Source organism: Lissotriton vulgaris, unplaced genomic scaffold (genome assembly GCF_964263255.1).
Source record: "Lissotriton vulgaris unplaced genomic scaffold, aLisVul1.2 SCAFFOLD_1748, whole genome shotgun sequence".
Lineage (NCBI taxonomy): Eukaryota > Metazoa > Chordata > Amphibia > Caudata > Salamandridae > Lissotriton > Lissotriton vulgaris.
This window is the reverse complement of record NW_028243661.1, coordinates 380,748-394,892: the sequence shown is the minus strand read 5'-3', so window position 1 is coordinate 394,892 and position 14,145 is coordinate 380,748. Positions and strand designations below refer to the sequence as shown.

Sequence of the window (14,145 nt, the reverse complement as noted above, 5' to 3'; positions counted from 1 at the left end):
TGCACATTCACTGCACTTGAATGGTTTTTCCCCCGTGTGTGTTCGATTATGATGTTGAAGGTGTGATAACAGACTAAAGCACCTTGCACATTCACTGCACTTGAACGGTTTTTCCCCCGTGTGTGTTTGCTGATGTCTTTGAAGGTGTGATAACTGACTAAAGCACTTTGCACATTTACTGCAGTTGAATGGTTTTTCCCCTGTGTGTATTCGCTGATGTCTTTGAAGTTGTGATAACTGACTAAAGCACTTTGCACATTTACTGCACTTGAATGGTTTTTCCCCTGTGTGTATTCGCTGATGTGTTTGAAGGTGTGATAAGTGATTAAAGCACTTTGCACATTCACTGAACTTGAATGTTTTTTTCCCTGTGTGTGTTCCCTGATGACACCTTAATGCTGAAGAGTCGTGAAAACAACTGTCACACTCACTTTAATGATAAGGTATTTCCCCCGTGTGTGTTCGCTGATGACGTTTTCGGTCTGATATCCAACTAAAGCTCTTCCCGCATTCATTACACTTGAATGGTTTTTCCCCTGTGTGTATTCGCTGATGATTTTGAAGGTTGGATAGGTAACTAAAGCACTTTGCACATTCACTGCACTTGAATGGTTTTTCCCTGTGTGTGTTCGCTGATGCTTCCTTAATGCTGAAGAGTCGCGAAAACTACGGTCACATTCACTACAATGATAAGGTTTTTCCCATGTGTGTATTCGCTGATGACTTTTTCGGGCTGATATCCGACTAAAGCTCTTCCCACTTTCACTGCACTTGAATGGTTTTTCCCCCGTGTGTGTTCGATTATGAAAATTTCGTTCTGATATATAACTAAAGGTCTTCCCACATTCATTGCATTTGAATGGTTTAACCCCTGTGTGTATTTGCTGATGTTTTTGAAGGTTTGCTAATTGACTAAAGCACTTTGCACATTCACTGCACTTGAATGGTTTTTCCCCTGTGTGTGTTCGCTGATGATACCTTAATGCTGAAGAGTCGCGAAAACTACTGTCACATTCACTACAATGATAAGGTTTTTCCCCCATGTGTGTTCGCTGATGACGTTTTCGGTCTGACATCTGACTAAAGCTCTTCCCACATTCATTGCATTTGAAAGGTTTTTCCCCTGTGTGTATTCGCTGATGTTTTTGAAGGTGTGATAACTGACTAAAGCACTTTGCACATTCACTGCACTCGAACGGTTTTTCCCCCGTGTGTGTTCGTTGATGTGTTTGAAGGTGTGATAACAGACTAAAGCACTTTGGACATTCACTGCACTTGAATGGTTTTTCCCCCGTGTGTGTTCGCTGATGTCTTTGAAGGTATGATAACTGGCTAAAGCACTTTGCACATTTACTGCATTTGAATGGTTTTTCCCCTGTGTGCATTCGCTGATGTCTTTGAAGTTGTGATAACTGACTAAAGCACTTTGCACATTTACTGTACTTGAATGGTTTTTCCCCTGTGTGTGTTCGCTGATGTTTCCTTAATGCTGAAGAGTCGCGAAAACTACGGTCACATTCACTACAATGATAAGGTTTTTCCCATGTGTGTGTTCGCTGATGACTTTTTCGGGCTGATATCCGACTAAAGCTCTTCCCACATTCACTGCACTTGAATGGTTTTTCCCCCGTGTGTGTTCGATTATGACAATTTCGTTCTGATATATAACTAAAGGTCTTCCCACATTCATTGCATTTGAATGGTTTTACCCCTGTGTGTATTTGCTGATGTTTTTGAAGGTTTGCTAATTGACTAAAGCACTTTGCACATTCACTGCACTTGAATGGTTTTTCCCCTGTGTGTGTTCGCTGATGATACCTTAATGCTGAAGAGTCGCGAAAACTACTGTCACATTCACTACAATGATAAGGTTTTTCCCCCATGTGTGTTCGCTGATGACGTTTTCGGTCTGACATCTGACTAAAGCTCTTCCCACATTCATTGCATTTGACAGGTTTTTCCCCTGTGTGTATTCGCTGATGTTTTTGAAGGTGTGATAACTGACTAAAGCACTTTGCACATTCACTGCACTTGAACGGTTTTTCCCCCGTGTGTGTTCGTTGATGTGTTTGAAGGTGTGATAACAGACTAAAGCACTTTGGACATTCACTGCACTTGAATGGTTTTTCCCCCGTGTGTGTTCGCTGATGTCTTTGAAGGTATGATAACTGGCTAAAGCACTTTGCACATTTACTGCACTTGAATGGTTTTTCCCCTGTGTGCATTCGCTGATGTCTTTGAAGTTGTGATAACTGACTAAAGCACTTTGCACATTTACTGCACTTGAATGGTTTTTCCCCTGTGTGTGTTCGCTGATGTTTCCTTAATGCTGAAGAGTCGCGAAAACTACTGTCACATTCACTACAATGATAAGGTTTTTCCCCCGTGTGTGTTTGCTGATGACTTTTTCGGGCTGATATCCGACTAAAGCTCTTCCCACATTCACTGCACTTGAATGGTTTTTCCCCCGTGTGTGTTCGATTATGACAATTTCGTTCTGATATATAACTAAAGGTCTTCCCACATTCATTGCATTTGAATGGTTTTACCCCTGTGTGTATTCGCTGATGTTTTTGAAGGTTTGATAATTGACTTAAGCACTTTGCACATTCACTGCACTTGAATGGTTTTTCCCCTGTGTGTGTTCGCTGATGATACCTTAATGCTGAAGAGTCGCGAAAACTACTGTCACATTCACTACAATGATCAGGTTTTTCCCCCGTGTGTGTTCGCTGATGACGTTTTCGGTCTGACATCTGACTAAAGATATTCCCACATTCATTGCATTTGAATGGTTTTTCCCCTGTGTGTATTCGCTGATATTTTTGAAGGTGAGATAACTGACTAAAGCACTTTGCACATTCACTGCACTTGAACGGTTTTTCCCCCGTGTGTGTTCGTTGATGTGTTTGAAGTTGTGATAACTGACTAAAGCACTTTGCACATTTACTGCACTTGAATGGTTTTTCCCCTGTGTGTATTCGCTGAGGTGTTTGAAGGTGTGATAAGTGATTAAAGCACTTTGCACATTCACTGAACTTGAATGTTTTTTTCCCTGTGTGTGTTCCCTGATGATACCTTAATGCTGAAGAGTCGTGAAAACTACTGTCACACTCACTTTAATGATAAGGTATTTCCCCCGTGTGTGTTCGCTGATGACGTTTTCGGTCTGATATCCAACTAAAGCTCTTCCCGCATTCATTACACTTGAATGGTTTTTCCCCTGTGTGTATTCGCTGATGATTTTGAAGGTTGGATAGGTAACTAAAGCACTTTGCACATTCACTGCACTTGAATGGTTTTTCCCTGTGTGTGTTCGCTGATGCTTCCTTAATGCTGAAGAGTCGCGAAAACTACGGTCACATTCACTACAATGATAAGGTTTTTCCCCCGTGTGTGTTCGCTGGTGACTTTTTCGGGCTGATATCCCACTAAAGCTCTTCCCACATTCACTGCACTTGAATGGTTTTTCCCCCGTGTGTGTTCGATTATGACAATTTCGTTCTGATATATAACTAAAGGTCTTCCCACATTCATTGCATTTGAATGGTTTTACCCCTGTGTGTATTTGCTGATGTTTTTGAAGGTTTGATAATTGACTAAAGCACTTTGCACATTCACTGCACTTGAATGGTTTTTCCCCTGTGTGTGTTCGCTGATGATACCTTAATGCTGAAGAGTCGCGAAAACTACTGTCACATTCACTACAATGATAAGGTTTTTCCCCCATGTGTGTTCGCTGATGACGTTTTCGGTCTGACATCTGACTAAAGCTCTTCCCACATTCATTGCATTTGAAAGGTTTTTCCCCTGTGTGTATTCGCTGATGTTTTTGAAGGTGTGATAACTGACTAAAGCACTTTGCACATTTACTGCACTTGAACGGTTTTTCCCCCGTGTGTGTTCGTTGATGTGTTTGAAGGTGTGATAACAGACTAAAGCACTTTGGACATTCACTGCACTTGAATGGTTTTTCCCCCGTGTGTGTTCGCTGATGTCTTTGAAGGTATGATAACTGGCTAAAGCACTTTGCACATTTACTGCACTTGAATGGTTTTTCCCCTGTGTGCATTCGCTGATGTCTTTGAAGTTGTGATAACTGACTAAAGCACTTTGCACATTTACTGCACTTGAATGGTTTTTCCCCTGTGTGTGTTCGCTGATGTTTCCTTAATGCTGAAGAGTCGCGAAAACTACTATCACATTCACTACAATGATAAGGTTTTTCCCCCGTGTGTGTTTGCTGATGACTTTTTCGGGCTGATATCCGACTAAAGCTCTTCCCACATTCACTGCACTTGAATGGTTTTTCCCCCGTGTGTGTTCGATTATGACAATTTCGTTCTGATATATAACTAAAGGTCTTCCCACATTCATTGCATTTGAATGGTTTTACCCCTGTGTGTATTCGCTGATGTTTTTGAAGGTTTGATAATTGACTTAAGCACTTTGCACATTCACTGCACTTGAATGGTTTTTCCCCTGTGTGTGTTCGCTGATGATACCTTAATGCTGAAGAGTCGCGAAAACTACTGTCACATTCACTACAATGATCAGGTTTTTCCCCCGTGTGTGCTCGCTGATGACGTTTTCGGTCTGACATCTGACTAAAGATATTCCCACATTCATTGCATTTGAATGGTTTTTCCCCTGTGTGTATTCGCTGATATTTTTGAAGGTGAGATAACTGACTAAAGCACTTTGCACATTCACTGCACTTGAACGGTTTTTCCCCCGTGTGTGTTCGTTGATGTGTTTGAAGGTGTGATAACTGACTAAAGCACTTTGCACATTCACTGCACTTGAATGGTTTTTCCCCCGTGTGTGTTCGCTGATGTCTTTGAAGGTATGATAACTGACTAAAGCATTTTGCACATTTACTGCACTTGAATGGTTTTTCCCCTGTGTGCATTCGCTGATGTCTTTGAAGTTGTGATAACTGACTAAAGCACTTTGCACATTTACTGCACTTGAATGGTTTTTCCCCTGTGTGTATTCGCTGATGTTGTTGGAGGTTTGATAAGTGACTAAAGCACTTTGCACATTCACTGCAATGATATGGCTTTTCCCCCATGTGTGTAAGCTGATGTATCTGTAGGACTGATAACTGACCAAAGCTCTTTACACATTCACTGCACTTGAATTTTTTTTCTCCTGGGCAGGTTTGCTGATGAAGCTTGCGTAGTGATGACAAACTAAAGCTCTTTTTGTATGTGTATGATTCCTCTTTCCTGGTTAGTGTCTGTGGGTCGGGTATACATTTGTCTATATCCCATGATTGCATTTCCTGATGGGCCGACATGTCTGATAAAGCACTTGGCTTTTTCTCACACACTTTATATGTGTGCAGTATTTTCCACGTTTGATTTCTGTTTTAACAATAAAATGCGATAGCTACCTAATATTTACCACACTCCTAATATGTAGAAGGTGTCTTTGTAGGCAATTGTGCCTTCAGATTGGATTATGGCAATGCACGCTTGCGGGTAAAGATGTATCTTCCTTCTGGCCGGTGCAAATCGGGACAGTCTGTTGTATTGTAGATATAAGAACTCCTCTTTCCTTTACCCGTCAGTTGTCTGGCTCCGCTCTGTTATGCTCTTCTCTGGTTACTGTGGTTCGGGGAGAAAGAGTTTAGAATTCACCTAGAGCACGGAATGATGGCTTATAATCATCTTAGAAAACAGAGCACTGCGGTAATCACATCATACCGATCTGATGATCAAAGCAGGTGTTGGACACTTGTTTATACAGGAGGCGGTTTGTTATTGTTGTTGCCTTAATTTTAGTAAGGTCATTTCTTCGTCTTGTGGCGTGGAGGTGCACAGCTCAGCTTCTTACAATCTCTGAACTGCCCTTGATCCTTCACCCGGAATCTGTCAGTTTGAGTGCAGGTTCCTCTGTCGCCGACTGCGCTGATGTTTTCCTGAATACTGGAGCTCATTATTTCTGCTATTATTGAAGAGTTACAGCCTTCGCTTCATTATTTGATGGTCATTTCACACATTCAAAGCTTGTTTTCTGTTGATGTAAAGATATTTAAAATTACTAAATGGAAATATAATGGAATGAGAATTCACAATGTTTAACTGGTTGTAAAAGACACTCCACACAATGCAGCGCAGCCCTACCCCCTCGAGGCTACGTTGCGTGGCGCGACAGGAAGGGAACAGGAGAGCATCATATTTTCAGAGATATGGCTCTCTCTTTTCCTTTCCCTTGCGCCGGCACTAATTACAGAGGGCCTGCGCCATGCACACACCTTAGCACCAGAGCACTAGGGTGCGTGAGTCTGAGAGTCCAGCATGGGTTTTGTACAGGAAGGACACCCTTCCTGTACAAATTACTATACCTCGACACGAGGGAAAGCTTTTCCCATTTTGCATACGTGTTGCACAGTGCAGCACACATGCAAAGTCAGAAACGGAAGAAGAAATGAAAGCATTTCTCCTTCCTTGCACCTAGTTTTGTTGTTGCACGAGAACACCCATGCACCCCCCTTGGCAGGCCCCCATGGCACAAAGTAATGCCAAACAATGCTATGCGCAGTCTTACATTACTTTAACGTTATTTCCAGTGCTAAACAAGTTAAGCGCTGGAAAGTAAATTAGGAAAAAAGATTTTGCGCCATTTTGTGCCTCTTTTGTGACGCAAACACAGTGCAAAATCTTAGGAAAGCTCCCCTTTCTTCTTTATCGCTTTTGAAACTTAGCAAGGAATATTTCATCATACACAGATATTTAACTAAATGTTCTGTTGATCAGGTGACATTTTATTAATGTCTGGAAAAGAGGTGATTTACCAATGTTTACAGAGTAACTGAGCAAAGTAAGGGCACTCACGGAGCACCCAAGTGCTTGAGGTATAGCTTAAGATAGACGCATATGGTCAAGATTTCATTTAAACAACAGTAGAGTATAGAAAAAGAGAAGGGTCAGGCTGGGCTGTAAAATTTCCAGTAACTCTTTACGAAGTATACAACAAAAGTAACTCCATTTACACACTTTTTCTCATTCTTTCGGAATTACTTAAGATCATCTCAAATACCAACGCCTGTCTTTACCTCGCTGTTCATAAGTCACCTTTGACACTTTCAACAGCTCCCTTGGTTCAAGCATTTCTGGTTTCTACTAACCTGGAAGATTGGAACATTATTGTGAGTTGAGGGGTGTTTCATATCGCCATATCATCTGTCTGTCCCCCTGAAACTAGTGTAGCTTACAGAGCCTGGTTCTGGCCATGGAAGATAACTTTAAAAAGCAAGTCTTTAGTTCTTCCTAAGTTAGATAAAGTTCTGTAAGATGCAGCTCCTTCTTTTGTGTAAAACAGAACAAGGGGTTCACTTTAAGGCCCGTCCTTTACATTATAGGCGCAGATATGGCAAACAAATGTTGAGTCATATAATTTAATATTCAATGATATCAGTCATTTACTACTTATAGAGAATCCATCACAACCAATAATTTACCTGACATATCCCTGCAGCAGATGTGTGCCTATTACTCTTTTTACCACCTTTTCCAACATTACATGGCATCTGGCATGATGTTGTCCTTTTGGGGCCCAGGATGCCATTTGTGACCGGATGGGCATTTTGAAGAGTGGGAGGAGGTGTCAGGTATCCACAGGTGATGCTGCATTTATACCTTTCCATATTTCTCATATTTAAGTTTACCTAATTTCCTGTCCTTTGGCCCCCTACTGCTCTCTGGCTTCACACTCACTCTGTGGGGTTCATCAGAATTCAGATAACTGCCTCATACTCACAAGGCCATGGATTTCACTTCGTCTACAGCACTTATTGCAGACAAAGGGCCTAGTTAGGAGTGTGTCCAACAGATTATTGCCTCAAGACTAGGGGTGGGTGAAGAATTCAGCTCTGCTGGCAGACCTCGCAAAGTTTTGCCCAAGAGTGCGGAGTTGGTCCAAAAAACTCCATGCAGAACAGAATTATTTTCTCAAGCGGTTCGCCACCGGTAAGGTGGCGAGCGCTTGTGAGAAAATATAACAGGATAGACCTCCTCCTGGCGAGATTTCTCATTGCGGGAGGTCACGGGAGGTCGCGACCACTCGAGTGTTAAAATCTGCCATTCTCGTTGATGAAGCTGCCATTCGATTAGAATATCAATTAGAGCGGCAGAAAGCAGCATTGTGCGGATTTTACAGTGGGGGTTAAACTCCTGGAACTAAAAATCAGTGAGAGCAGCGCAACTTAACAAACTCTGCCACTAGCAGAAGTCTGCAGAATGCGGTGGAGTTTCCCTGGCACTTCGTGGAGTTCCGCTGAGTAAAACTCTGCAAACTAGACCAAGGCATTATCAAATGTGACAGATATCCTGCCTGCCTTATTATAATTGCCACAGGATGTAATACATTTTTAATGGGTCGGGCAGGATACCTGTCACATTTGTGATGGAATAAACAATCCGCTGAAATCTAAATCAGGCCTCTGGTGTACATTGCGTCCAGTCTGGCTAGCTGGGCCTCAAGGATCTTGTGGTTTGTGGGTCTCTCACTGCTTTGAGGTCACCACCAGGCAGACCTTCCGTCAGCTGTGCCCTGTGCTGACCTTCATTCCAGGCGGAGGCTTCTATCAGCTGCACCTTTTGCAGATTTTCCTTCCAGACGGGGGCTTCTGTCAGCTGCACCCTGTGCAGATCTTCCTTCCAGGCAGGGCTTCTGACAGCTGTGCAATATGCAGATCTTCCTTCCAGGGTGTACTTCTGTCAGCTGTGCCTTGTGCAGATCTTCCTTCCAGGTGGTACTTCTGACAGCTGTGCCTTGTGCAGATCTTCCTTCCAGGCAGGGCTTCGTTCCTCAATGATCAGTTCAAAGGTCGGGAGAGGTAGAACTGGTCCAGGTCATCTTCTTTATTGCAGTTCAACTGGTCAAGCCACAGAGGTCGATCTCTGAGATGAAGGAGAGTCTGGATTTTCTGAGCTCCGTAGAGCATTGAGACAGTTCTACCGCATCCAGCACACACTGCAAGACTCCAAGAGTCAACGCTACCAGTGCTGCTCCAAGGTTTGATTCACCCACTTTATCTGAACATCCCCAGGCAAATTCCAACTAGAGAATAAACATCCTGCCTGCACCAGCAGAGTGCAGAAAGCTTTTCAAGCACCTCGAGGTAAATGGACTTTCTCTATCTGTCGTAACTGAAGATGTTAATCCTTGGTAACATCTATCCGCTATGGACAAGGTCCTCCATTTTGCTATCAGAATGTAACATATCCTGCGCAGACACAAACCCTCTAGCCCATAGTGCATGAAGCTGGGTGGGTCTCACCCAAAAGAGTGCCCTCCACAAATTGCTGACATTTTCTTACACCCACTGGAAAGCTGTGACAACACACAGACCAACTACACCCCCTCAGGGATCACCAGTCAATCTGCCAGGATCAAAACTCAGATCTTTCAACCTTCTCTGTTACCGTCTTTGGAACGGCCTGTCTCTGGGATTCGTGGAAGCTCCACACTCAGTGAGCTCAGAGTTGCCTTGTAAAACCATCTCATGAGAGTGGGAGAAAAGAACATTAAGTGACACACACTGCACAGACGTGTATATAAATCTACCATTATCATTCCATAAACCATTGTCCTACTGCTGATGTTTTGACATGGATGTTTTGCCGTCTATCACAGCAGCTTCTTCATTTAAAATCTTACTCATCAGTTAGTTTTCCATCATACCTACTTACTTATGTACTGTTTCTGACCCTACAACATCTCTGGCAGACATGCTGTGCTGTCTGTTGCTTCATAAATGGGAAGTAGATTCCTACTGCTGTAGCGTAGTTTCTATATTCCCTATAGGCTCTGTGCATTGGAATAATATATCCTATAGAATAGACGTAGGACTGAGGTCGACTAAACCTCTATCGAATATACTAAACTTAATACTGAGTGACAGCTAGCTCAAAGGTCACTAGAAACTTTCTCGAATTCACAAGAAGGGATTAGTTTCTGACAACCTCATAAACATGACAACTTTGTTTTCTAAGAATAAGAAACATATCTCTAGAGTGGCGGAAACAACAGATACATATTTCATTCAGTCAATCGTGCATGCTTCGTTTCAACAGAGTTTGTAGAGAAATAGAAAGACAGGCATTTTCAATAAAAAGGTTTTTTGAACAGTCTTCTTTCTCATACAAGAGAAGTGAACTGCTACAATTGTTAAGCAGACTGCAAAGTATAATGCGTACAGTGAGAATAGTATTATAAAATAATACTGTAAGAGCATTGCATGGTTTCTAAGCCATTTAAAAATACATACATAAAGACACAGGCTAAAATACTCAACTGGTGCTTCTCAAATACGCCTACTTCGATGTACCTAACCTAAGTCTAGTACGAGTGAAGAAGTAAGTATTGTGTAGCATAGGTTTTGTTTTCTTTGCCAAGAATCTTTCTAAGATTTCTCTAGGTTCTAATCAGCTTCATACCTTAGTTAGAATGAAGGAGGTCTGGTATCTCTGTCTCGGAAATCAATTTCCCTACACCCCGCAAGGGGAGCTTGGAAACACTGGAGCTGGATTCTCGGCAGGAGAAGAGATAGCTTCCTGATCAGTGCGTCAGCTGGAGGGTCGGCCTCCGTCGGCACTTGCTGTAGCGAGCTCAGTCTGGCAAGTAGATAGTCGAACTGCTCCGAACCACTGTGTCTCGCTAGAGCAAGTGGCGGTATATTTACACCTTGAAGGTGTCTAGGAATGCCATAGCTTGACATAAAGTCGGGCATAATAACGTCAGGAAAGAACCCCTAGGGAATAGTTGTTCTTTGCAAAGTACATGAGTTCTTGAACAAATCAATATTTGAGCAAGGGAAAGTTCCCTAACTGCTTAAGCCGATTTTCAAGAAATCGTTGTGATGTTTGGTATGGGTCGAAGTAGCCATGCCTGTATTTGGTCTGCATGGGGTATGTCTAAATAGGGGGATTGATTTCTATGCCTATATAAGGGCAATGTGAATTGTACCTATATAAGGGCATGAATCGGGAAAATTCACTTGGAGCCTAAAACGCCACACAACACCCACTCCACTTTATTATGTATGACATTACTAAGTTCTAATCACATAAAAACATATCTAAACATGATGCTTTAAAACCCACCCAAAATACACAAAAAGGCATTGACTGTACATGAAAAAGAGCATTTGTGCTGTATGCATTTCAAAGCAATGTTTCATACAAAGCATATATTTTTGACATTTGAAAATGCTATCCGAATGAATCACAAAAATACGTTTATGAAATGGCTCTTCAATACAGAAAAGAAGTCGAGCAGATTATATGAACTGTTTGTATGAGGACAAGGTCAATTATTGTCTCTTGGAAGTCTATCACAGAAATTTAGTTCTCTATGAATAGTTCTACTTTAAGCAGATTACTTGGTGCCAAAAAATGAAACAATAAGAATTTTGAAAAACAAAAATTAATCATAGGAAAAATAAAGTCCCAAAGTTAGAACTTTGTTTTGCAAAATGAAGGTCGAATTCAGAGTCTCTCAGAACACTGCGTGCAAAATCAAAAGTCAGTGTTAGGGCTAGGAGAAAACATCAAGTCTTCTAAGTCTGTAAAGAATTTGTCTACCATTGTAGGTGAAATCTGGATTACCTCGTTAAGCAGATTAACCGCACATAGATGTGAACCATCAACGTCAGCGTCAGTCACATTAGCAATTTTCGAAGTAGATGGTACCTGTGCGCCTGTTGTTCCTCGTACCTCACCATTAGCATGTTGCGTCTGTGAGATCTCAATGAATGTCGTCATCAGGATTGGTAGCCGCTGGAGACAACACAGTGCATGAGCCGTTACTGGTCCAAGCAAAGTATCAACTTCCATTGGCATGAGTGATGGGAGTGTCAAACAGATGTCTAGCACGCATTTCTCTCCACATAGCAGGCATCATAGAACAGGTAAGATGCAATCTTGCCATATTGGTCTGAATGCTAGAAACCATGTGGTATTCAATTCTCTTAAACAAGTTAATCTCAAAATTTGGATTATGCGCTCACAACACCTCATCGCCAGAAGAGTGTTCTCCAAGGTGATCTGGGCGTCATTGGTGAGTTGGCTTGCAATATCGGAGCAGAAGGAGCAAAAATAATATCCCTGCTGCGAGCCCCAAAATGAGAGGCAGTCTGCCAAACACTGAGTGCACGAAGTTTGGAAATATGCCTAAGACTGCTTGAAAAGGTGCTAACAGTCCCGAAAAAACTGTCTTAAATACATGTACAATACCACTCATATCAGACATGTTTAAGATATGACCTAACATTTCCGAGAAATGTTGAGGGCAGTTTGTTGTTAAAAGGGCATGTATCTCTGCAGAAGTCCTTGCAACTTGCAGATTATACGTCTCTTTGGCCGAGGTCAGTGGCACAGTTTTTTTTGTAAAAGAATGGCTTTCAGTCTGCCTAAAGTATCAGTTCGTATAGAAGAGATGTCCAGTGAAGGCCATAATGGCAACTCCCCGTCTGTCTTTGTTTTAGGAAACAATACTTGCATACAGCAAGTGACCCTGGCTGACACAGTTAGGAGATAGGCTATTCCTGGCAACATGCAGCAGCAGCTGTGATCATTCAACACAATATAACTTCCTTTAGAAAGTTGCTTAAAAATTGGATCAATCACCGCAGCTGGTGAACCTTGCAGGTGGCAGGATAAGTTATTTGTGGAACCATCGCAGGCCCTGTGTAAATTAATATCCCGACACATGAGTGAACCGCTTAGTGCGTTTTCCCAATTTGTACCATTAAGAAACACTACTTTCCCACCACTCCAACATCTGTGTGTGTAAGGTAAATCCCAGGATGTCTTGATGTATTCTTTACTCAACCTTTCATATTGGCCTGCTGGTATATATTTTAAGCAATACTGAAAATGGAAAATCGTCATAAGTAGAGTGATTGTACCGTGTATTATCCATTCTGTCGCTGGTTTATCAGAAACAGTTAATTTTTTTTTTTTTAATTTCTAAAGCGCGCAAATACCTTACGGTGTCTCGGCGCTGGAGTTTGCAGATTACGAGGGTTCCACTGACATCTTACTGATTAAAGAGCCAAGTCTTGAGATGTTTTTGAAATGAAAGTAGTGAAGAATGATCTTTGACAAAGGAAGGATCTGATTCCATAATTTTGATGCTGCCACTACAAAACGTCTATCTCCCCATGATACTTTTTTTGTGCATGGGATTTGGAGCTGTAAGGCCGAGGAAGAACGTAGTGTTCGACTGGGTTTGTACACTTTGAATGCTCTTTTGAAGAAATCAGGTCCATTATTGTTCAAGGCCTTGTGAATGATACACATGGTCTTAAACTTTATCCGGCTTCTTATTGGTAACCAGTGGAGCTCGCGAATTGTGGGAGAGATAGAAGCGTGCTTGGGTATACCCATGAGAATCCTTGCAGCAGCGTTTTGGACAAGCTGTAATTTGCTCAAAACTTGCTCTTGTGCGTTAAGCAATAGACCATTGCAGTAGTCCACCTTGGATAACACCAAGGAGGACATTAAGGTTTTACCTGCAGTTGGGGGAAGAAAAGGGAGCAGTTTCTTCACCATTCTCAGGGTAAAGAAGGAGGCTGACACCACGGCGTGGCATGGCTAAGGAACGTAAGCTTATCATCGAAAAGCACGCCCAAGTTTTTCACCTTGGCTACTGGTGGTGGAGGAGCTCCCAGTTCCGAAGGCCACCAGACCGGAGACCAAGACGGAGTTAGTTCGCCAAAAACCATCACCTCCGTCTTGTCTGAATTTAGCTTTAGACAATTCCGATTCATCCATGAACTGATGGCCTTCATGCCCTCCTGAAAGTTCGCTGCCACTGCTTCTCCATTTTTGTGTATCTCCAGGACCAGCTGTGTGTCGTCGGCATATGATGTTAGACCTATACCGAACGACTTTATTACCCTCGCCAAGTCTGACACGTAGATGTTAAAAAGTGTCGGACTTAGCGAGGAGCCCTGGGGAACGCCACACGGGAGAGTGAAATCAGGAGAGCAGAAGCATCCCATCTTCACGGACTGTACTCGGTTGGCCAGGAAAGATGCCAGCGTTGCTCTGGCCCTGCCCTGAATGCCGAGGGCAGCGACACGGTCGATCAGGATGGTGTGATCGACCGTGTCGAAGGCCGCAGATAAAT

At 42.5% G+C, this 14,145-nt stretch overlaps 1 protein-coding gene and 1 pseudogene across 2 annotated transcripts in view; both read right to left on the bottom strand.

Moving 5' to 3' along the window:
* Window positions 1-432: 432 nt before the first annotated feature.
* Window positions 433-3,202, bottom strand: LOC147668261 (uncharacterized). Its single transcript, XM_086948658.1, has 3 exons — window positions 3,119-3,202; window positions 686-2,936; window positions 433-536 (listed from the first exon to the last, which is right to left on the bottom strand). The coding sequence occupies exons 1-3, from the start codon at window positions 3,200-3,202 to the stop codon at window positions 433-435; spliced, it is 2,439 nt and encodes an 812-aa protein (XP_086804784.1).
* A 415-nt stretch (window positions 3,203-3,617) lies between these two features.
* Window positions 3,618-14,145, bottom strand: part of LOC147668260 (uncharacterized) — a 110,276-nt pseudogene continuing 99,748 nt past the window's right edge. Inside the window, exons 5-7 of the transcript XR_015304138.1 lie at window positions 4,397-5,157; window positions 3,821-4,243; window positions 3,618-3,650 (exon numbers count right to left, since the gene is read on the bottom strand). The product of XR_015304138.1 is annotated as an uncharacterized LOC147668260 (transcript). The remainder of the gene's footprint in view (window positions 3,651-3,820; window positions 4,244-4,396; window positions 5,158-14,145) is intronic.